The 22,881-nt window shown below is 39.6% G+C and overlaps 1 protein-coding gene across 9 annotated transcripts; it reads left to right on the top strand.

The window, feature by feature from the left end:
• Positions 1 to 852: 852 nt before the first annotated feature.
• On the top strand, positions 853 to 22,562 carry LOC120081361 (mannosyl-oligosaccharide glucosidase GCS1). Of its 9 annotated transcripts, XM_039036156.1 has the most exons (24): positions 853 to 987; positions 1,079 to 1,427; positions 1,564 to 1,637; positions 2,217 to 2,468; positions 3,290 to 3,476; positions 4,087 to 4,173; positions 4,320 to 4,388; positions 4,508 to 4,604; positions 5,053 to 5,135; positions 5,504 to 5,611; positions 6,054 to 6,175; positions 6,338 to 6,445; positions 6,532 to 6,605; positions 7,267 to 7,299; positions 7,398 to 7,523; positions 7,668 to 7,735; positions 19,072 to 19,221; positions 19,353 to 19,403; positions 19,780 to 19,836; positions 20,696 to 20,845; positions 20,941 to 21,032; positions 21,143 to 21,252; positions 21,347 to 21,410; positions 22,096 to 22,562. In XM_039036156.1, the coding sequence occupies exons 2-24, from the start codon at positions 1,128 to 1,130 to the stop codon at positions 22,238 to 22,240; spliced, it is 2,607 nt and encodes an 868-aa protein (XP_038892084.1). In that variant the 5' UTR covers positions 853 to 987; positions 1,079 to 1,127; the 3' UTR covers positions 22,241 to 22,562. The 9 variants fall into 9 exon arrangements, with proteins under 9 accessions (XP_038892084.1, XP_038892091.1, XP_038892090.1 ...); XM_039036154.1 differs by having other exon boundaries at positions 912 to 1,427; XM_039036157.1 differs by having other exon boundaries at positions 913 to 1,427; positions 3,302 to 3,476.
• The last annotated feature ends 319 nt before the right edge of the window (positions 22,563 to 22,881 follow it).

A 22,881-nucleotide genomic window follows, 5' to 3' on the forward strand; every position in this document is an offset into this window, starting at 1 on the left:
CGCAAACAAAAAAATAAACTTCATTTTTTAGATAACATTTAAATTTAAATTAAATAAAAGGTATACAAGTTTTGTTATTCCAAATGAAGATTATTGCGTCGTGGATAAACCTACTGCCTTTAAAGCAAGAATGACGTGACCTTGGTGCTATATCACAAAAAGTCGTTGCTCCCCAAGGTTCACACAACATCCGAACTTTAACGTGCACTCGTCACATAATGAATTGGAATCAATCAAAAAATTAGCTCAAAAACGTCGATGACAACCGAAAACAAAAAAGATCGGTAAAACTGAGAAGCTAGAGTTTTTTCTGTGTATACACAAGTTGTCAAAAAAAAAAAATTAAGAAGAGGAAGAAAAATATTTTTAGATTTGGAATTAATTTTAAGGATTAACGAACGGTAAAACAGTAATTTTTTTTTATAACATTTTAAAAAGGATAGGTAACAACATGTGTGGTGAAAGGGTCATACTTCTACCACCACCACACTTTAGAAGCTTCCTTCTAAACATTTATATATATACCAACTTGTCAAGCCTAAATCTTCAAAATAGGATAACTCTTATCTCTTTTCTCTCAAAATTACTTTTTCTTTTGCTATGAGCCAAAAACCCAAAGTTATTCCCAACAAGTTTTATCTTATTCATGGATTTGGTCCACGGGTCTCGTGAACATAGTTGCCTTTTTGACAAACGACATAGAGGAAAGTTGCATCGAAAAAAATCGTGAATTCCGTACACAATTTTCTCACCGGACCCTGGATGAGACATTTATTTTTTCGAACAACATTATTTTCAGGGAATTTTTTATCACCACCCTATGTCCCTCGCTCTCTTTAAAAATACATTATTTGTAGAATTGCCCCTTTCTGTATAATCGGAGAACACTAAATAGGTGCACGAAGACGCATTTTATTCTCCAATCGAGTATTTAGCGCGAAAATAAACTATTTATATCATTTTCACCCACGCGCGCCTCAAGTCAAGGTATCGCCGGAGATTAGTCAGAATTAGGAATCTTATACTCCCTCTCTCCATCACTTCACTCCTCCTTTCTTCTTACGACCGTTAACCGCAGGTCCTCTTGCTCCTTCAGTTTGTACTGTCTTAGGGGCGTTGATTTCAATATGACTGGACATAGTCGACGGAATCCTCGAAGCCGAAACAAATCAGTCTCCGCCGTCGACGGCGACGACGACACCGCCGTCCGTCAAGGTCCGGATACTTATCGACGGCACAGAGATAGAAGCAAATTACGTCCTTCGATTCGCATCTTCAATGTTAGTCTCAAGGTCATGGTAGGTTTTTGCTTCGTCGCATTTTTCGTCATCTTTTATCTGATCAGAAGCCTAGTCGTAGTCGGAGACCATCGGACTCCTAGGGTTATTACGCCATTTCCTGCTCCAAAAGTTATCGACCTTCCTCAGGTAGAGAGTTGCTTTAACTATTTGTTAATTTTTCTCCTCCATCATTTTTTTCCCGCTATATATATGTGTGTATATATATTAATTGTATATCTTACGCTGCCTACATTCCGCCTATATTCGCTGGTTGTGGAGACAGTTTCAAGGTGAACATAAAGAGAGCCTGTATTGGGGAACTTATCGACCTCATCTCTATCTTGGAATCCGAGCTAGGTACTTCATTGAGTTGAAAATAAGTTTCGTCGTATATTTGCACGATCTAGGATGTTTTTCAACAATTGAATTTACTTGTGTTTTCGAAGTTACAAGATGCTTAATTATTCAACGAGTACGCAGGAAACACTTTGCTAACTACCACATTGTTCTTATCGTCCATTTACAAAATGTGTATTGTCAGGAATACAAACTCTGTATTGATAACTTGAGCATACTTGGTGGCTGGAGTGACTCGATTCTTTGAGTTGTGTTTTGAAAGTCAGATTTGTGCTCTTCAAGACATTGTATTTTTAGTGTATATTGTTAGATTATTTTTGGTAAATGAATTTTTATGATGCAAACCTCACAAGGTAGTTGCAATCTTTCCGTGGCGAGTTTTTAATACCGAACATAAAAATTTTCTGGGTATTTAGAGTTCAATCTCTGTGATTCTCGATATGTAACTTTGGTCACTGTAATCATAGTCTTGACCTCAGCCAATTCTTCTATATCTGTTTTTTGTTCTTTACTCACTCTATCAAATGCTTTATACGAATACCTAGTTTTTAGCTGATAAGTAGTTCTCTTATATCTCAGGACTCCACGTTCATTGCTTGCTGGCTTGATGTGGATAGGTGTTCAGAATGGAAGATATGTCATGAGGCATGTGTGCCAAGATTCTGATGAACTAAGCACATACGGCTGGACTCATCATAATGCACGTGATTTTGGACATCAAGTTATTGTTGACCAGGACTTGACTTTGGCAACAAGTTTTCTGAAAACAAAGGAGAGTGGTAGTGGCTATGGTGGAGATTGGAGTGTTCGCATTGAAGTTAATAGCAAAACGTAAATGCCTTTAATACAAGGATATTTTAAACATTCTTTCCATTAACGTGGCTTTAATGTTGAAGGGCTGTCCATAAATAGTAACTTGATAGAAAGTAGATGTAGCATAACTGGACTGGATTCTGACAATGAGTTGGAACTTATTTTGTGGCACAGCGATCGTTGGTAGTCTGGTTAAAGACCTAGCTTTCCATGTAAAGTTCTTCTAGATGAACTTTTCTTGACTTCTTATTTCTCCTTTGACCGAGGATTCATATTTCACTTTATGCATATGTTTTACAAATTGGTAAATGATTGGACTGCCATGTGAAACTGTAAAAATCTCTTTCACCGGTGTCGAATAATGTCTAGTGCAGGATTTTCCTTGTCGATCCATTTTCAGAAGAGAATTAGGAATTCTGAAAGTATCAAAAGTGATATATATTCTATATTGAAAATCATTCCCGTAAAATAAGTATAAATGATCTGAGGGTACTATAGGATAAAAGTGAGATTTCTCCCTTGAAAAGTTTACTCATGTTGAAGCATATAGATCGGTTTAATCTTGTATTGTTGACTATGTAGTTATGTCATGTACCACATTCATTTGGTGTAATCTGTTCTTATTGAGCCACTTGTTCTGGAAGGTTTTATGTGGGTTTCAGAATTTGACTATTAGTTTAACTGAGTCATGAACTACGTGAATATTTTTTCAATCCCATTTACCTTGTTACTTACATGAGACCTAGGCTTAAGGCCTGTAATAGATTTTTTCCCCTTTTGAGAATGTGGTTGATTTTATCACGTTTCTTTTGTGAGGATAAACACATTCTTATTTCTAGCTGGTTTTGCAGATCTGAGGAGGTCAAGGAATTGTTGAAAACTGGACATCTTTTTTTCTACTTGGCAGATGAAGATGGAAATGCTTTACGTTTGAGTAGAGATGCCATGAACATTCATGAGACTTCACTCATAGCATCAGGTTCACGCAGAGATATAGGAAATTGGCAGTTACATTTAGAATCTAGGGTAAATTCCTGAAAGCAATAGTGTGATGCCTCTCCAATTTTTTCTCTGAAATGTCTTCTCTAAATGAATTAGTTCCCTCAGTTTTTCTCTTTGGATTCTTCTTAAGTGAGGAATTGAAGTTTTCTATTTTAGATTTATATGAATTCCAATGGGATAGTGTTGGCATTTACTACTTTAAATGAACTTGCAAGTAGTAATTTGAGCCCATCCCATCCTATATCTGTTGATTCTCTTGAGCTACATATTGTTTTAGCCACCCTCCTGTCTATTTTCTGCACTTTCTACACTTTTAAGGGACCACAGAAGGACAAATCTCCATGATCATTTGTTCTGCTGTAGTCTCTTTCTCCAACCCCTCACATCTCAATCAAACATTTTAATTGAACATCTGCTACCCCATCCTTCTTCCTAAGATTTTTTTTTTTCCATAATTGCTTGTTGAAATTAAAATCTTCAGTTATAATCTTAGAGTTTGTGTCGTTATTGTAATAGAAATTGCCTCTGACATACTGTGCTTTCTTTGATCAGACTGCTTGGAATTTTCTTTTTACATAACCATTGTTGTTAATCTGGTGACATCATTTTTCTTTTCATATGGTTTCCCCTGCAGGATGATGTGGAAGTCCATTTTAGTGGCTTTAAGACCGAGCATTTTCACAATTTATCTGAACTTGTTCAGGAAAATATTGGTGCACAAGTAGGTTGACTTTTCTTTTTATTACTCTTTTTAAATGCATTTGGATGCCTCGTGATGTCTGATTTTCCCCCTGAATAATCTTTTGGGGTTTATATATCTGTGCTGTGATGGACTCCAGCACGTCTTTGCATTATCTTTTTTGCCAGGCAAGAAAATTTGGTCGACTGCAGCTCTCTGACACTTCTGATGACTCTTCAAATATTTTAGTTTTCCAGGTATGCTTGAATGCAGATGAAAGTTTCCATATCATGGAGAAAGTGGGAATGTCTAAACCATATGAGTGGCACCATTTTCTTGTTTTTTTCTGTGTGATTTGTTTATTTTTGTTTCACAGATCTCCGGAAGAATTCCATTTAGAACAGATTTGGCTTTCATTTCTGGAACTGGTTTCCCAAGTTCTAGAGAAGAGGAACGTGTCAACAGCCTTACAGGTGTTTACTGTGAATCCCACTTTGAATCCATAAGATCCAGTTAGTAGTTGGCAATATGCACTGCCAAATTTGGAGTTGAGGAAAGACAAATCTTTTTGGTACACTTCTACCACAAAAAATTGGAATTTTGATCTGCCATAAGCTTTTGTGTGCTTTTTATGTTTATAAGAAACATCTGTACGTTATAAAAAGTTATGAAACTAGAAGTGAGGCTACTGAATTATTTGCTTCAACAATGAACCAAAGAAGAGCATAAAAAAGTTATCGAATTGATTTGAAGTTTTTGTCTGTATCCTTAAAGAAAATCCATTTTATGTATGTGATGCAGAGTCTAAATCGTGTTTCTACTTATGTATGTTGTTTGGAGATGTCAATTATTCATAAGAAGGGTTATTATTTTTCTTGGCTTCTGTTCTTCACATATTGTGTTTGTTCCCACTTCAACTAGGTTCATCATTAACGGACCGATTAAAGGAGAAAGAATTAGAATTTGATACCAGATTTGAGGAGTGCTTTAGTTTGGCAAACAAGGTATTTATAGTTTGGAGACATCTGTTCATCATCTCATCTTCTATATTTTGCCCAAAAAAAAAAAAAAAAGATTTGCTTGAACTGAGTAACGAGAACTGTTGAATATAGTATAGCACCTAGCTGGATGCTTATATCAAAGTATCAAAAGTCAGATGCTTACTCCATAAGACAAAATACATGTTTGGTGATCCTTCCTTAGTTTGTGTTCAATACAATATGTACCGAGTTCTTCTAAAAACTGGCTGAAGCAAAAAACATATTTCCAACTTCTAAGTGATATTTTCTTCTTTGATTCTAGATTATATTCTGTTGATGTCCTTAAACTTGTAATTAGTGTTTGATGGATCTAATTTTGCAATTATGATCAGTTTGATTTAGAATCCACAACTGTTGGTAAGGCTGCTGTTTCAAACTTATTAGGTGGCATTGGTTATTTCTATGGCCGGTCTAAAATTGCTCTCCCAGGTGCCTCCCATGTAAGTAGTTGGAGCCTTTTCTTCTCATTCCTTGTTGGCATGTCTTGAAGACAACACCCACAACCCCCCCCCCCCCCCTCCCTTTATTAGCCTACTAATTCTTCAATTGTTTTATCATTAAATAATCTCCATCTAATGATATATGTATACCTCTCATCGTAGGAGATGCTTCATCAGTATACTCAATTTTTTTTTTTAAATTTTCCATTTTTACTAGATGTAAAATTTTTTGTTTTCTTATTGGCCTGAGGAATTAACGTAATTTCTATTTGCTCCAAGATTATTAATCTTGTATTTTGTAGTTTTTGGTTCTTTTTTTCCTTTTCTATTTTTCAGTCTTTGAGCATATTTATTCTGTTCCTTTTGCATTGAAACCTGTGAATGTTTTGTTGTATGTTATTAATTTTGCAACCGAGGAAACACAACACTACATTTATTGCAGCCCGGAAGTCGTGATAGTTTCCTTTTTTATTGGCCTGCTGAGCTTTACACTGCTGTTCCATGCCGTCCCGTCTTCCCTAGGGGATTTTTGTGGGATGAAGGCTTTCATCAGCTGCTGATCTGGTTAGTGCTTATTGTTTCTAGACGTGCAGTTCATTTTTATATTTTCAAGTGCAGGTAGATTATTCGTCTTTTGGATAAGAAAGATTCACATGTTATGAAGACTTTACTGGGCTGAGCTTTCATTCTTGACCCCGTACCTTCTTCCTATCCATTGTTGAACAGGCGATGGGATATTCATATTAGCTTAGATATTCTTGGTCACTGGTTGGATCTAATGAATATTGATGGATGGATTCCACGTGAACAAATATTAGGGGCCGAAGCTCTCAGGTGACAGCTTGTTCAAATATGTGAATTTAAATTACCGTTAACCTCTACTGAAATATCTTCCACTTTGTTTTCTAATCTCAATGCAGCAAGATCCCGGAAGAATTTATTCCTCAATATCCAAGCAATGCTAACCCTCCAGCATTATTTCTAGTCTTGCGTGGTAATTACTAATTTTATCTCAATTCCCTGTCATAGTATTCTGTGTATGATTCTTTTCTCTCCCTCCAACATCTTATTATCGCGTCTATAGATATTAAAAGAGGTGACTTTGGGGAATTAGTGTGATAAACCATGCAATGATGCTAGGAGTGGAACGTAAGTAGCCATGCCTGGCGTTTTTTTAAAATATAATTTTAGGGCAATGAGAACAGAGAAATTGTGATGGTGCAATGGTGTTGACTGTTGAGAGATGTAGTAACTCGAGTTTTGAACTCCAATAATTTTTTTAATGTATTTCTGATGGAGGAAAATTTGTTAATAATGTGGATTGTTCCTAATAAGTCTGCTACACAAAAGATACAATGTATTGTAGAGTAAGCAACTCTGAAATTCTTTTTGCTTTATTATCTGAATAAGAGACAAAAAAATGTTGTTGGCCATTGATCGAAGGATTCATACAACTTCTATGGATCCTTTGAGATAATGAGTACCTTGCTAGCAATTCCTGCTATTTTATTTGACGAGAACTTATTTCTTGGAGTCTTATCTCTTCGGCATTTGGTTACACACTCCCATTTACACTTGAGTGCATTCAGAAATCTGAGCATTCATGGGTACTGTGGCTGTTTAACTAGCTCTACATTTTCTGCTTTTGTATGTAGTGTCACCAGCGAATATGAACTCACAGTACACTGGTAATAGTAGACCATTGTGGTCCGTAACATAAAATATCAAATCATTTGGTTGAATCTCTAGTTGCGATGTTGGTGATTAGATTTGTTTCTTCTTGTAGAATTAGTTCATGGCCTAAAGAAAAATGCATTTACGGAGACAGAAAGCTCGAAGATATCTTCATTCTTAGAACGGGCTTTTGTCCGCTTGGAAGCTTGGTTCCAGTGGTTCAATACTACACAGCCAGGTGTCTGCATCCTGTGTTATATTATTTTTTTGGGCATTCAATGGGTTCTTTCACTATGCTTGAGTTCATATTAGTTAGTAAGCCATTTGGAATTTCACATTTTCTCCCCTTCATTGACTGAAAATATCATTTTGTGGAACACAGGGAAAGAGGCAAGCAGCTTTTACTGGCATGGAAGAGACAGCTCTACAATTCGGGAACTTAACCCTAAGGTTTTTTTTTTAAAATTCTGAACTCTCTATGCCTTGCTCTGTTGGTGACCGAGAAAACAGTGCTCCCTTCATCACTTTGTACATATTTATCCATTTATTAACTTTCCTTCATTAATGATTGTTCTTTAGAAACGCTATACATCATAAGAGTGGTGATCTGGAAAATTTGGAATGAAAGAAATAAGGAAAGATCTTCATAAGAAGTCCTTGAGGCCTCTCTTTTTGTGGCTCTTTATGTTAGGCCACCTATCAAGCATGTGTACAAAAGGAGGGACAAAAAATAGGCTTGCACCATCGACAGAGGGGTAGCTTATAGTGGGCCCGCCGTATGGCCAGTAGAGGAATGTTGGTATTTAAATGTTTTGTTCTGCTAGGGTTAGTTATCTTGTATTTTGTGTATGAACAGAAGTCTTGGTGGAGAGGGCAACCCTCTTGGTTATCTTGGCTGTAGGTTGGAATACGTTGTTTGTTTTCTATCTTGAACTCTATTTCCCCCTGTTTGGAATTATCTTAACGTGAATACCATTTAAGTGAGGAAGAATTCTTATAAGTGGTACCAAAGATGTTCGGAAACCTAGGGAAGTGGATGAAGATGACACAGAAACTGATTGAGGAACGGTTGAGTGCAACGGAAAATGACATTGGGATTATCAAGCAGGAGTTGCAGAGGCTGCCGACGCTGGAAAAGCCGGTGGAGAAGATTCAAGTAATGTTGACTAAGATATATGGTGACCGCCAAAGACAGTAGGGGTCGTCGGAGGTGACTGGTACCACCACGGGGAAGAGAAAAGAGAGACCGGAAGAGGAGTTCGAGGAATTCAAAGAAGCCAAAGAAGGGGAATCATCCCTAAGGAAAGAAAATGGGGGAGGACAAGAGTGGATTAAGTTCGAAAAACTCGAGATGCCTGTTTTCAACGGGAAGGATCCAGATGGTTGGTTTTTTAGAGAGGAGCACTACTTCTAGTTGTATTGGCCGACTGAAAAGGAGAAGTTGAAAATCACGATCGTGAGTATGGAAGGGAAGGCGTTAAACTGGTTTCACTGGGCAAAGAATCGTTGGAAATTTAAGTCATGGAAGGAGCCCAAACAGAGGATTTACATTCGTTTTTGGTCACGGGAGCAGGGAACACCATGTGTTTGGTTCTTGGCGATCAAGCAGGAGGGAACCATCACGGAATATTTACAGAGGTTTGAAGAGCTGTTGGCACCATTGCCGGAATTGGCAGAAGATGTCTTAGTCAACACATTCACGAATGGGTTGGATCCGGTGATACGGACTGAGGTGTTCACCATGAGAGCAGTGGGCCTGGAAGAGATGATGGACGCGACCCAATTAGTTGAAGATCGTATAGATGTATGCGTATGGCCCACAACCCGTATGGGTAGGATTGGAAACCAGCCCAAAAGCCAATGGTAAAAAATACAAAGGGTAGTACGACCCGTACGATCACATGGGCCGAGAAGGTACAATCCCCAGGTACGGGCATTGGAACAAATCGACGAGATCCTCTTCACAGATGGATAGACTCTGAGCTGCAAGCGAAGAGGGAAGAGGGCTTGTGTTATCAGTGCGACGAGCCATTCGGTAAGGGTCATCGTTGCAAAAACAAAGAATTACGCCTTTGTGTAGTAGCTAATGATGTGGAGGATATTGAGATGGAAGAAATGCAGGTGGAGGACTGCATGTTGGAGGTGAGTCCCGTGGTCGAGTTGTTGTTGAATTCGGTAGTGGGGTAACCACACCAGGTAATTTTAAACTCAAAGCGATGATCGAGGAGCAAGAAATTTTGGTTATGGTATACTGTGGGGCCACACAACTTTATAGGGCAGCGCGTGGTAGAGACCTTGAAATTACCCGTGACGGAGACAACTAGCTATGGTGTTATCATGGGTTCTGGGAAAGTTGTCCCAGGAAAAGGCACGTGCAAAGGGGTGACGGTCGACCTGCCCATGATAACTTTTATGGATGATTTTCTACCAATGAAGCTAGGAAATTTAGACATGGTGCTACGCATGCAGTGGCTAAGAAAACAGGGATCAATGACAGTCGACTAGAAGGAATTGACAATGACCCTTACGGTAGAGGGATTGAAGGTCTTGCTTGAATGGAAGTCTACTTGAAAATGATGGTTAAGACGTGGCAGCCAGAGGATGAGGGGTTCCTAGTAGATCTCCGGGCGATGGGAGGCGATGGGTGTACCTCAGGAGGATTGGGAACTGTTGATGAGCGAAACCATTGAGGAACTTCAACCTGAGTTAGAGCAACTCCAGCAAGAGTTCGAAGATGTGTCCCACATGCCAGAGGGCTTACCTCCAGTAAGGTAGATTGACCACCAGATCCAATTGAAAGCAGGAACCGACCTGATCAACGTGAGACCCTACTGACACCTGCATGCGCAGAAGAATGAGATCGAGAGGTTAGTAAATGAGTTAAGAAGAAGGACGACACCCTTCTGAGTATAAGTTTGTTTTCCATCGCTATCATATTAGTTAAGAAGGACGACAACTGGCATTTTTGTTTGGATTATTGAGCACTGAATCGGGTTACGGTACCGAACAAATTCCCTATTTTGATGATCGATGAATTGCTAGACGAGCTGCATAGGGCCTGTGTTTTTTCCAAAATTGACTTGAAATTCGGATACCACCAGATAAGGGTTTGAGAAAAAGATATACCAAAGACGACATTTCGGATCCATAGGGGGCATCAGGAGTTTTTGGTCATGTCGTTTGGGTTGACTAACGCACCAACGACGTTTCAAGCTCTTATGAATCAGGTTTTTGGACCCTATCTTCGAAAATTTCTTATGAATCATGTCGTTTGTGTTTTCCGATAACATTTTGGTTTACAGCAGGGACATGGTTTCCCATTTGGAACATTTAATTGTGGTACTCCAGCTCCTCTGCAAACAAGAAAAAGTGTCAGCTAGCCAAAACTCGAATTGAATACCTAGGACACTGGGTCTTAGCGGGAGGAGTGGAAACGGATGAAGGGAAAATCCGAGCCATGGCGGAGTGGCCCCTACCAAGAAACGTCAAAGAATTGAGAAGGCTTCCTAGGCCTAATGGGGTATTATCGCTGGTTCGTAGCCAATTATGGAGTCATAGCAGCTCCGTTGATGCGGCTGACTAAGAAGAATGGATTTGTATGGTCAGAGGACGCGGCAAGGGTGTTTGAGACATTAAAAAAGGCCATGGTTACACTACTGGTTTTAGCTTTACCCGACTTTAACCTCCCATTTGACATAGAAACGGATGCCTCAAGGATGGGTTTGGGAGCAGTGTTATCACAGAATCAACACCCCATCGCCTATTTCAATCAGGTCTTATCGATGGCTGGCAGGAAGAAGTCGGTTTACGAAAGGGAATTAATGGCCATTGTGTTGTCTGTGGAAAAATGGCGCCACTATTTGTTAGGTCACTGGTTCACGATCTACACAGACCAAAAGACTCTGAGATACATCTTAGAACAGTGTGATATTCCACAGGGAGTTCAAAAATGGGTGACAAGTTGATGGGGTATGATTTTGAGATCATTTATAAAGTGGGACCTGAGAACAAAACGGCTCTCTCAAGAATGTTGGGTGGAGCCAGCTAAATGTGATAGCAGTTCCCTATCTGATTGATTTGAGTGTGGTTGATAAAGAAGTACAAGAAGATCCGAAACTCAAGGCCATATTTAACAAGGTAGCCCAAGAGAGCGAGAGCGAGAGCGTTCCCAATTATAGCCTGTATGCATAATTGATTCGCTGATTGTTTAATATCAAGGGAGGTTGTTTCATAACGGCAAATTAGTCCTTTTCCGTTCCTTGAGTTTATTGTGCACAATTCTTCATACCTTCCATGATTCGGTGATCGGGGGCATTCAGGGTATTTGCGGACAAACAAACGGATAGTAGCTGAGTTGTTCTGGGAGGGAATGCGATCGGATGTCAAGCAATATGTGGAACAGTGTTATGTTTGCTAGAGAAACAAAATTCAAGCATTATCCCCCATCGGACTATTACAACTTTTGCCGATTCCTAATCGAGTATGGGAGGATATTTCGATGGACTTCGTGGAGGGCTACCCTGTTCGAAGGGATTTTAGGTAGTCTTTGTGGTGGTGGACCGTATGAGTAAATATGCTCATTTCATGGCCTTGGGCCATTCGTACTCGGCTAAAATGGTTGCAACAGTGTTTATTAAAGAGGTGGTGCGCCACCATGGATATCCTCGTTCCATCGTATCGGATTGGGATCACGTTTTCCTTGACCACTTCTGGCAGGAACTGTTTTGTTTACAAGGCACTTAGTTGAAGAGAAGCACGGCATACCACCCTCAGACTGAGGCTGTAAACACATGCTTGGAAATGTATCTTCGTGGTTGATGAAAAAAAAGTAGGAAAAAGAAAAATAACACACCAAGAATTTACGTGGAAAACCCTAATTAGGGAGAAAAACCACGGGATAAGGGAATTATTATTAGAAACTGATACAATGGAATACAGTAGACCAATAGCTTAAATAGAGAACAGGGAAACCCTAGGGTACAATGAAAAAAACAAAATTGCCCCTAGGGCCCAAAACCCTAATTTCAACACTCCCCCTCAAGTTGGGGCGTAGATGTCAATAAGTCCCAACTTGCTCACACAAGTGTCAAACGACTGTCTGGAAAGCCCCTTTGTTAGGACCTGCAATTTGTTGATTGGAGGGAATATAAGGAACACAAATGTTGCCACTATCGAGTCTTTCTTTGATAAAGTGCCGCTCAATCTCCACATGTTTTGTTCTGTCATGTTGAACAGGGTTGTTTGCTATGCTTATGGCTGCTTTATTATCACAGTAGAGTTTCATTGGGCTGGTATTCTCTTGACCAAGGTCTTTCAAGACTTTTTCAAGCCAGATCTCTTCACAGATTCCTTGACTCATGGCTCTGTATTATGCCTCAGCACTGCTTCTGGCAACAACACCTTGTTTTTTGTTTCTCCATGTAACAAGATTGCCCCACACAAAGGTACAATATCCTGATGTTGATTTTTTGTCTACTACAGATCCTGCCCAATCAGCATCAGTGTAAGCTTCGATACATCGTTTTTCAGTTTTCCTGAACATCAAGTCTTTCCTTGGGGAAGTTTTTAGATATCTCAAAATGCGCTCCACTGTCGTCATGTGTTCTTCGTATGGTGACTGCATGAACTGACTTACCATACTTACTGCATAAGAGATGTCGGGTCTAGTATGAGAAAGATATATTAATTTCCCAATAAGTCGCTGATATCTTTCTTTGCTCACTGGAACACTTTTACTCATATTACTTAACTTTGCATTGGCTTCTATAGGGGTATCAACTGGTTTACATCCCGTCATACCTGTTTCCTTGAGCAGGTCCAGAGTATACTTCCTTTGGGAAACTGAAATTCCTTCTCTTGNCCCGTCATACCTGTTTCCTTGAGCAGGTCCAGAGTATACTTCCTTTGGGAAACTGAAATTCCTTCTCTTGATCGAGCTACTTCCATTTCGAGGAAGTATCTTAGTTTTCCAAGGTCCTTGATCTCGAATTCCTCAGCTATCTTTGCCTTCAATCGGTCAATCTCTGAAGTATCATCACTTGAAATAACAATGTCATCAACATAAACAATCAAAATTGCGATTTTTTCGGATACAGACCTTTTAGTAAACAGAGTATGATCAGAATGACCCTGTTTATATCCTTGAGATTTTACAAACATAGTAAATCTGTCAAACCACGCCCTTGGTGACTGTTTTAGCCCATATAAGGACTTTCTCAATCTGCAAACTCGGTGATCAAACTGTCTCTCAAATCCTGGGGGAGGACTCATATAGACTTCTTCCTCCAGTTCTCCATTGAGAAAAGCATTCTTCACATCAAGCTGGTGAAGGGGTCAGTCCTTATTAACTGCAATAGAAAGGAGGACCCGAACTGTATTTAGCTTTGCAATTGGCAAAAAGGTCTTTGAATAATCAACCCCAAATATCTGAGTAAAACCCCTGGCTACTAATCTTGCTTTATATCTGTCAACAGTTCCATCAGGCTTATACTTTATTGTGAATACCCATTTACATCCGACTGCTTTATGACCATTCGGAAGATTGACTTATCCCACATATGATTTTTCTCGAGGGCTTTCATTTCTTCCATAACCGCTGCTTTCCATTCAGGACTTTCCAATGTGGTGTGTATACTTTTTGGTATCACCATTGTGTCTAGGCTTGTAGGGAGGGCCTTGAACTTAGGGGATAAATTACTATAGGACAAGTAGCTTTGCAACGGATATTTAGTACATGATCTTGTACCTTTCCTCAAGGCAATCGGAAGATCAAGGGATTCATCTCTATCTTTATTTTCTTCTGACATACTGCATTCTCCCTCCGGTTCTGTTATTTTCCCACTCTCAACATTTTTCTCAGTGGGAATAAGAGAGGCTTCTTTTCTAGGTTCTACCATGTCCTTAAGAGTCATGCACTCATCTGTCTCTGCACCATCATCAACCTCAATCACATCCTTGCTGGCATTATCTTCCCTGCTTTTGCTCTCAACATTTTCAACACAAGCATCAATGTTATCACATTTATTATCATGATCAAGGATAGGACTACTAGTACCTAGAACTGATCTCTGTTCAAACTCATGAACTGGAGCCGGAGAGATGACAGGTGGTGCTATTTCCTTCCTGAGATTCTTTCTATAGTATGTGATCCAAGGGACTTGTACAGTTGGGAGGATGGGTGCGTTGGTGTTGACACTGACATCAAGGATGGGTTCAGGTTCAGGTAAGGTAGAAAGACTGGGACACCAATTGGTTTCTTCACTGGAATGCTCCCCCTGAAGAGAACCATTGGGAAAGAATAGATGATCTTCGAAGAAGGTCACATCCATAGTGACAAAGTATTTCCTGGAAGGAGGGTGATAACACTTGTACCCACGCTGATGTAGAGGGTATCCTATAAAAACGCATTTTTGTGCTCGAAGGGTAAACTTGGTTCGGTTAGGTCTGTGTGTATGGCCGAACACCACACAGCCAAAGACACGAAGGGGTACATTAGAAAGAAGTCTGGAGTTTGGGTAAGACTCTTTGAAATAGTCTTATGGGGTTTGGAATTTAAGGACCCGGGATGGCATGCGGTTTATGAGATGGGCTGCTGTCAGAATAGCATCACCCCACAAATAAGAGGGAAGAGAGGTAGACAACATAAGAGAGCGGGCAACTTCAACTAGGTGACGGTTTTTCCGTTCGGCCACTCCATTTTGTTGAGGAGTGTACGCACAGGAACTCTGATGGACAACACCTTCGGAGGTAAGGAATTCTGTAAGGTGTTACTAAGGTATTATCGACCATTATCACTTCTGAGGATAGCAATTTTAGCGTTGAACTGGGTTTCTATGGAATTGTAAAATTGTTGGAAAACTGACGTGACTTCTGATTTATCTGTCAGCAGGAAAACCCAGGTTAGACGAGTATGATCGTCAATAAAGGTTACAAACCAACGCTTCCCAGTTATGGTAGTGACTGGTGAAGGACCCCAGACATCACTATGGAATAGAGTAAATGGTTTAGACGGCTTATAGGGCGGAGAAGAGAAAGAAACACGAGGCTGTTACGCCTGGACACACACATCACATTTCAATTTGGAGATATTAATATTGCGAAAAAGATGAGGGAACAAATAGTTCATATACTGGAAATTATGATGGCCAAGACGATAATGCCACAACATATAATCAGTTTCAGAAATGGAAAAATGAGAAGAAAACAAACTAGTCCTATCACATAACCTAAAGGAAGCTTCTTCAGTAAGGAAATAGAGTCCCCTGTCATGTCGGGCAGTGCCAATCGTCCTCCCCGAGGTCAGATCCTGAAACATAACATCATCAAGTGAGAAACTAACACAACACTTCAAATCTCTTGTTAGCTTACTAACAGATAACAGATTGTAAGACACTTTTGGCACATGCAACACATCTTGGAGTACTAAGCCGGCAAAGGGTGACACTCGTCCTTTTCCAGCAACAGAAGCAAAGGACCCATCTGCAATTCGGATCCTTTCATTTCCAGCATCAGGTTGATAAGATAAAAATTGATTAGAGGAACCAGTGAGGTGATCTGTGGCTCCTGAGTCTAATATCCACAGTTTATTACCAGTTTTACTCACAAGACCAAAAGATTGAAAAGTACCTGTATGGGCGATTGCACTTACACCCACTGTAGTAGTATTCTGAGTAATTTCCTGGTTCTAAGTCTGAGTATCTTTAGTAACAGATTCACCTATGAGAGCTCGACTTGGCTGTCGTTTCTTACCATTAGGCGGTCGGCCATGGAGTTTCTAGCACTGATCTTTAGTGTGCCAAGGTTTCTTGCAATGTTCACATATTGGGGGCGGCTTACTATTCTGTTTATCTTGTACTGGGCCTGATGTTTTGAACGCAACAGAATCTGTTGGTGTTATAGGTGTACTGTTCATGGCTCTCGACTGATCTTCTTCCAGGCGAACTTCAGAACAGACCTCCATTAGGGATGGTATAGGTCTGGTCCCCAGTATACGACTGCGCACTATATCAAATTTAGAGTTTAGACCTGCAAGAAAGTCATACACGCGATCCGTTTCTTCAGATTGATAATGTAACACTCCTCTATAAGGACAGTTCCAGATCATTTCACGGCACAAATCCATCTCTTGCCATAATAGAGATAGCTTGTTAAAGTAAGCGGTAACGTCCATCGTTCCCTGTTTGCATTAATGGACTCTACTTACGTAGAGTATACAAACGTGAGGCATTCTGTCTCCTGGAGTAGAGTTTCTGGGCTGCCTCCCAAATATTACGGGTTGTAGCTGCATACAATAAAGGTTTTCCAACCTGAGGTTCCATACTACCAATCAAAATTGATCTCAACAAAGAATCCTCTCCTTTCCACATTCGCTCTTAAGGGTCACCAATCCTTGGTTTTGGTATTTCACCTGTCAGATATCCAAATTTATGACGGCCCCCAAGAGCCATTTTAATAGATTGGGACCAAGAGAAGTAATTATCCCCATTTAACTTTTCCCCTATAATAATTCCAGAAGAGTTGCCTATAGTTCCAGAACATAAATTTGAGGAGTAAGTAGGGAACGAAGTTATCGAGTTTTCAGGGTATGGATTTAGATCTGATTGGATCTTGGATTTTGATCCCATGGCGTCCCCAATAGCAGCAAGCTACTGTTGAAACATCTCATTCTGTTGTTTAATCTGCAACTGCAACTGGGTAACTCGATCTTTGATTGTATTTCCTTGGTCCTGGTGGTAAGATGAAGACTCGCCCCCTCCAAACTCATCCATACTCGGCGAAAACTGCCCCCTTTGGTTGCTCATACCTAGCTGGAAAATACCCATACCTCTTTCATCTGTCATTTGGTGCGGCAAAGACTGGGATGAGGCTCTGATCTGAGAGGAGAAGGTCGGCGGTACTCCCGAAGGACGGAAACTTGACTGATTGGTACCGGGCATCACAGATCTGGACCAATCGGCGTCGGAAATAGCAGATCGGAGCTCGGGTATTGCAGATCGGGTCCAGTTGGCGTCGGAAATAGCAGATCGATGCTCCACAGCTTCGGTCGGCATCGTCTGTGACCGGTCAGACCAGTTTCGCGCGGCTGGTCGTTGGTCGACCTCCTCTGCACGTGTCTGAGCCAGAAAAACTCCATCGCTCGTGTGCGGTTGGTTCGAACAGGTAGCGTGCGGGTGCAGTTGGGTGGTTAGGTCTTTGAGGGAGCCGGAAGTTGGGATGGCGGTGGCGGTTGGCTCGACGGAAACGGCCGGCGGTGGGTAGGGCGGCGGCGGCTGGTCTTCACGGAAGTGGGGAAGAGTTTGGAAGTATCTATCAATGGCTTTTTGGATAACAGTGGTTATATCTGGGTTATTGGTTTGGGATTCTCCTATTGGATTTTCCTCAATGGTGGCCAGGGTTTCATCTCCATGCTCTGATACCATGATAAAAAAAGAGTAGGGAAAAGAAAAATAACACACCAAGAATTTACGTGGAAAATCCTAATTAGGGAGAAAAATCACGGGATAAGGGAATTATTATTAGAAACTGATACAATGGAATTCAGTAGACCAACAACTTAAATAGAGAACAAGGAACCCTAGGGTACAATGAAAAAGACAAAATTGCCCCTAGGGCTCAAAATCCTAATTTCAACAGTTATTTCTGTCAAGAAAGCCCAAAACGTGGAGGGAGTGGCTGCCTTGGGTGGAGCTTTGGTACAACACATCATATCATGCCTCCATAAAAATTATTCCGTATGCTGTAGTTTATGGGAAGCCGCCGCTGCTGATCGTTTCTTACGGACATTCGGGTACCACGGCGAATGATTCCATGGAAAAACAGTTGCAAGATAGAGACGAGACCTTGGCCATTTTGAAGGACCACCTCTCCCGTGCACAGGATAGATGAAGAAATTTGCGGACATTCATAGAAGGAAAGTAGAGTTTGAAGCAGGGGACTGGGTTTATCGGAAAATACGTCTCTATAGACAGAAGACTCTAGCCAAGAAGCGTTGTGAAAAGCTAGCCCCGAGATTCTTTGGACCATTTAGAGTTAGGGGTCAAATCGGCGAGGTAGCTTATCTGTTAGACTTACTGGAGACAGCCAAAATTCACTCGGTGTTTCATGTTTCCCAGTTGAAGAAAGCTGTGGGAAATCACCAAGTAGTACAGCCTGATGTTTCGCTGCTGAATGACCAGTTGGAATGGGTTCTGGACCCAGCAAAGTTGAACAAGTACGCTGGAATGAAGCTGAGAGGGAATGGGAATGCTTAGTAACCTGGAAAGACCAACCGGAGCATGAAGCCACCTGGGAGTCTTGTGCAGCCTTCACCGAACAATTCCCTGATCTCCATGGGGATAATGTTAGGCCACCTATCAAGTATGTGTACAAAAGGAGGGGCAAAAAAGGGCTTGCACCATCGACAGAGGGGTAGCTTATAGTGGGCCCGTTGTACGGCCAGCAAGGGAATGTTGGTATTTAAACGTTTTGTTGTGCTAGGGTTAGTTATCTTGTATTTTGTGTATGAACAGAAGTCTTGGTGGAGAGGGCAACCCTCTTGGTTATCTTGGCTGTAGGTGGGAATACGTTGTTTGTTTTCCATCTTGAACTCTATTTTCCCCTGTTCTGGAATTATCTTGACGTGAATACCATTTAAGTGAGGAAGAATCCTTACACTTTATTTGGTGTAAAAGTTGTCAGTGTTACAAAAGCACGTTTCTCTAAGCAGTATCAAAATAATGGCGTTGAAGTTTCTCTTTTATGCCTTACCAACAAAGTTCCCCATGATCTAAAATTGTTCACATTTGTAGGCACTGATGTCTGGGTTGGATGATTATCCTCGTGCTTCGCACCCCACTGATGATGAGCGTCATGTGGACCTCCGATGCTGGATGCTTCTTGCTGCAGATTGCATGCATGCTATTTCGGAGCTAACCGTGAAGAGAAAGAGAGTTGAAACGGTAAATTGTCATGAGAGATCAACTTAGTATCTCATAGATTTTCTTCTCTTTCTTTTTTTTTTTTTTTTTTTTTTTTTTTTAATTTTATTATTTATTTCCATTCGAATTTTTGAAGAATTCATATCATGCAGGTTTATAGTTCAGCAGCAAAAATTCTTTCGGATTTTGAGCTTCTGAATCAGGTTGGTTGTCAAATTTTCAATTCTTTGAACACCTTTTTTATACACCTTTAACTTGGTGTAAATTCACCCCTCTCTTTTGTGATTACGACCTTACTTCTTTCATTACACATTGGAATAGTATTATGTAACTCCTCACGACATCTTTTGCTCTTTTGTAATTTCATACTGTCAATAAAATTATGTTTCATGTTTCTCATTAAAAAATAAATAAAAAATCAGGTTGGTTGTCACTTTCATCTCTGCTGGAAATTTATTTCATAATTATAATATATGGAGACGATTATTTATGCACGTGGTCTTTTTTGTAGAACATTTGAAATAGTAATAGATAATAAGCTCTCGACCTCTAATTTGACCATGATTGATGCCTGACCAGATGCACTTTGATGACGCCTATGGAACTTACTTAGATTTTGGAAATCACACTGAAAAGGTATGGTCTCTGTATTATCATCATTGTCTTTACAATTCGACTTTCATTTAATCTTCTCCTTGAAATAAACTCTTAATGTGTGGGATACGAACTTTTATTCTCCAAATGCCTGTATTATTTTCTATTTTATGTATGTCAACGGAACACTCCCTTGATTTCTCGTTCGCTCTTTTGCACTTTCCTGGTTTTCTTGATGGTTCCCACATATGAATTTGGCTTTTTATGAGTTTATAAAGTTGTTTCCTTTATTAATAGATCCACCATTGTTTGAGAAATTACAAAATGAACAGAAGGCTCCAAAACTCTATTAAGTACATTACTCGCTCTGAAATGTGTGTATTTTCGATTGCACTGACGGAAATTTCTACCTTAAAAGCTTGTTTTGCGGTGGTACTGTGTGTTTAGAGTCCATTCTTGTGTTTTTTAATGCAAGGTAGGGGTTCAGGCGATCAGTTCAGCTTGGTTACTGTGCAAAACCAGGGCCGAACCAACCATTTGGTGAAGGAAAAACAGAAAGCCGAAGTCGAACCAAACCGATTAAACCAGTGGTTTGATTGGTTCGGCTCGCAGTTTGCCGATTTCTTGTGTGTGTGGGTCTGGGTTTGGTGACGGGTGGGGACAATCTGCCTGAGGCTCAAATTGAGGACCTAAAGAATACAAAATCGTTCACACCGACATGTCCAACGTTTTTATTTGATATTACTTTTGAATTTTTATATATATAATAAAATATTAACGGTTTGTTTTTTCCCCTTTTAATTTTGTTTTTCTGCAAACCCAATCCGACCAAATAGCAATTTCGATCCGTTTAACCAGTTTTTTCAGTTTTTCCCCTAATGCAAGGATTGATTTCATGTAGGTACGTTTAATTTGGAAAGAGGTGATGGGAGAGCAGGGATTTACAACTCGACAACTTATCCGGGAAGTGTCGGAAACGCCAAGGCTAAGAATGGTTCCTCATATCGGTTATGTCAGTCTTTTTCCACTCATGGGGAGAATCATTCCACCTGTAAGTGCTGGCAACGTGAAACCATTGATTCGTGTGGTGTTATTTTACAGTCGTGAAGAGGCTTGAATCTTTTTTTCCCTTCAACTCTCCAACAGGAATCTCCGATCCTTGGAAAACAGCTTGATCTTATTTCAAATCGAAGCATATTCTGGACAAATTATGGGCTCCGTTCCCTATCTAAAACAAGGTACGTGTACGGTATCATAATTTCTGTTAATCTCTGTCCTTCGACGAACCCAAAACCATGTGGTGTATTATTGTGTGGATTAATTCCGTCTTTGAAATTGCACGTTGTAGCTCATTATACATGAAGTACAATACGGAGCATGAGGCACCTTATTGGAGAGGTACAATTTGGATGAACATGAATTACTTGATTCTTTCAGCTCTCAACCACTATGCCACAGGTATTTTCAATCCATCGCCTCCTATCTGGAAGGTATCTCATGTGCGCCTCTTTGTTTTTAGTTCGATAATACCTTAATGTGACCTGGATTACAGAGCATGGACCGTATAGAGAAAGAGCCAAAGATATTCGTGATGAGTTGAGAAGCAATATAATTAGGTAATTATGAGTCCGTTCAACAATTTTTTTTTACCTTCTTTTTACGTTCCGTTTTCTGAAGATTATGCTTTTTCACTATCATTTTCTTTTATTTATAACTTGTGCAAATTTTCAACAAGTTAACAAAGAAAAAGTGAGTTTTGTGAACTTATTTTCAAACACCCCCGTACAAGCTGCTGCAGTTATTTGTTTCATGGCTAGCTTGGAAAACTTTAGAACCGACCAAACCAAGCCGAATGACAAAACCGAACTGAAAATTCAGTTTCTGTTTAAGCATCGATTTTGTTGGGTTTAAAATTATAAGAAAATTGAATCTTTCAATTCGGTTCAGTTTTGGATTTGCCGAATCCAAAATCAAATTGATTATATTATATAGAAAATCAAAAACCAAGCCTATGTTATATATGAAATTGAAGTATTTATATATGTATATATTATGTAAAACCGAAAGCCAAGTCGAACCAAACAAATTACATATATATTATATATTATGAAACCAAAGGCCGAACTAAACTGAATATTTGCAGTTTAGTTACCAAACAAACTGTTTGATTTGGTTTGACATATTTTCCGAACCCATATTTTTTGTTTGGTTTGGTTTGGTTTGGCAGCAAAACCAAATCGAATCAAACCATGAACATATCTAGAATGCCGAAAGCTTTACACCAGTTCACTATTGGCGCAGAAATGTGGTTGGCAATTATCACAAGACTGGATACATTTGGGAACAGTATAATCAAAAAACGGGTAAAGGAAAAGGCGCACACCCATTTACTGGTTGGACATCTTTAGTGCTCTTAATCATGGCAGAAGCCTATACAGAAAGTTAGGAGGAGCTTTTTGGGTATCCTCATCCCATCCCATCCCTTCTCAGATAATGTTCATAATATATATATATATATATATTATTGTTTAACCCCTCTCCCTTGCGTTTCATTATCTGCGGTGGATCATATAATTTATGAACAGAGAACTTGGAGCACTCAACTGGGTATAGGAAACATTTTTAATAAATGGTGTAGAAGAGAGTACTTACAGTGGAATAACGGATTCATCTCGGTACATTGTGACTTCATTTATCACGTGTTTGTCCGAATCTTATTTAATGGACTAACCTACAAGTTTAATCTTTAAGCATTAGTATTGAGCGTATTACAAATTTATTGTTTCATTTTATTATCATTTGATTCATAAGTAGCCTTTTATAGATACTATACTCTACTTGCATCTATTAATTTCTTCATTTTGTTCTCTACATTTTAAAAATAATTTCAAATTCTAATTTGGAAAAGCAGTTTTAATAAATTTGTTTTTGTTTTTTAAATTTAGCTAAAATTTTAATTGTTTACTTGGGAACAATAAAAATAAAAATGATGATTATAAAATTGTGAAAAGATGAGCATAATAGGAAAAAATCGAATCAAATGGCGTTCAATTTGAACTTAAATTTTAAAAATTCACTGCAACCACA

Source organism: Benincasa hispida, chromosome 7 (genome assembly GCF_009727055.1).
Source record: "Benincasa hispida cultivar B227 chromosome 7, ASM972705v1, whole genome shotgun sequence".
NCBI lineage: Eukaryota > Viridiplantae > Streptophyta > Magnoliopsida > Cucurbitales > Cucurbitaceae > Benincasa > Benincasa hispida.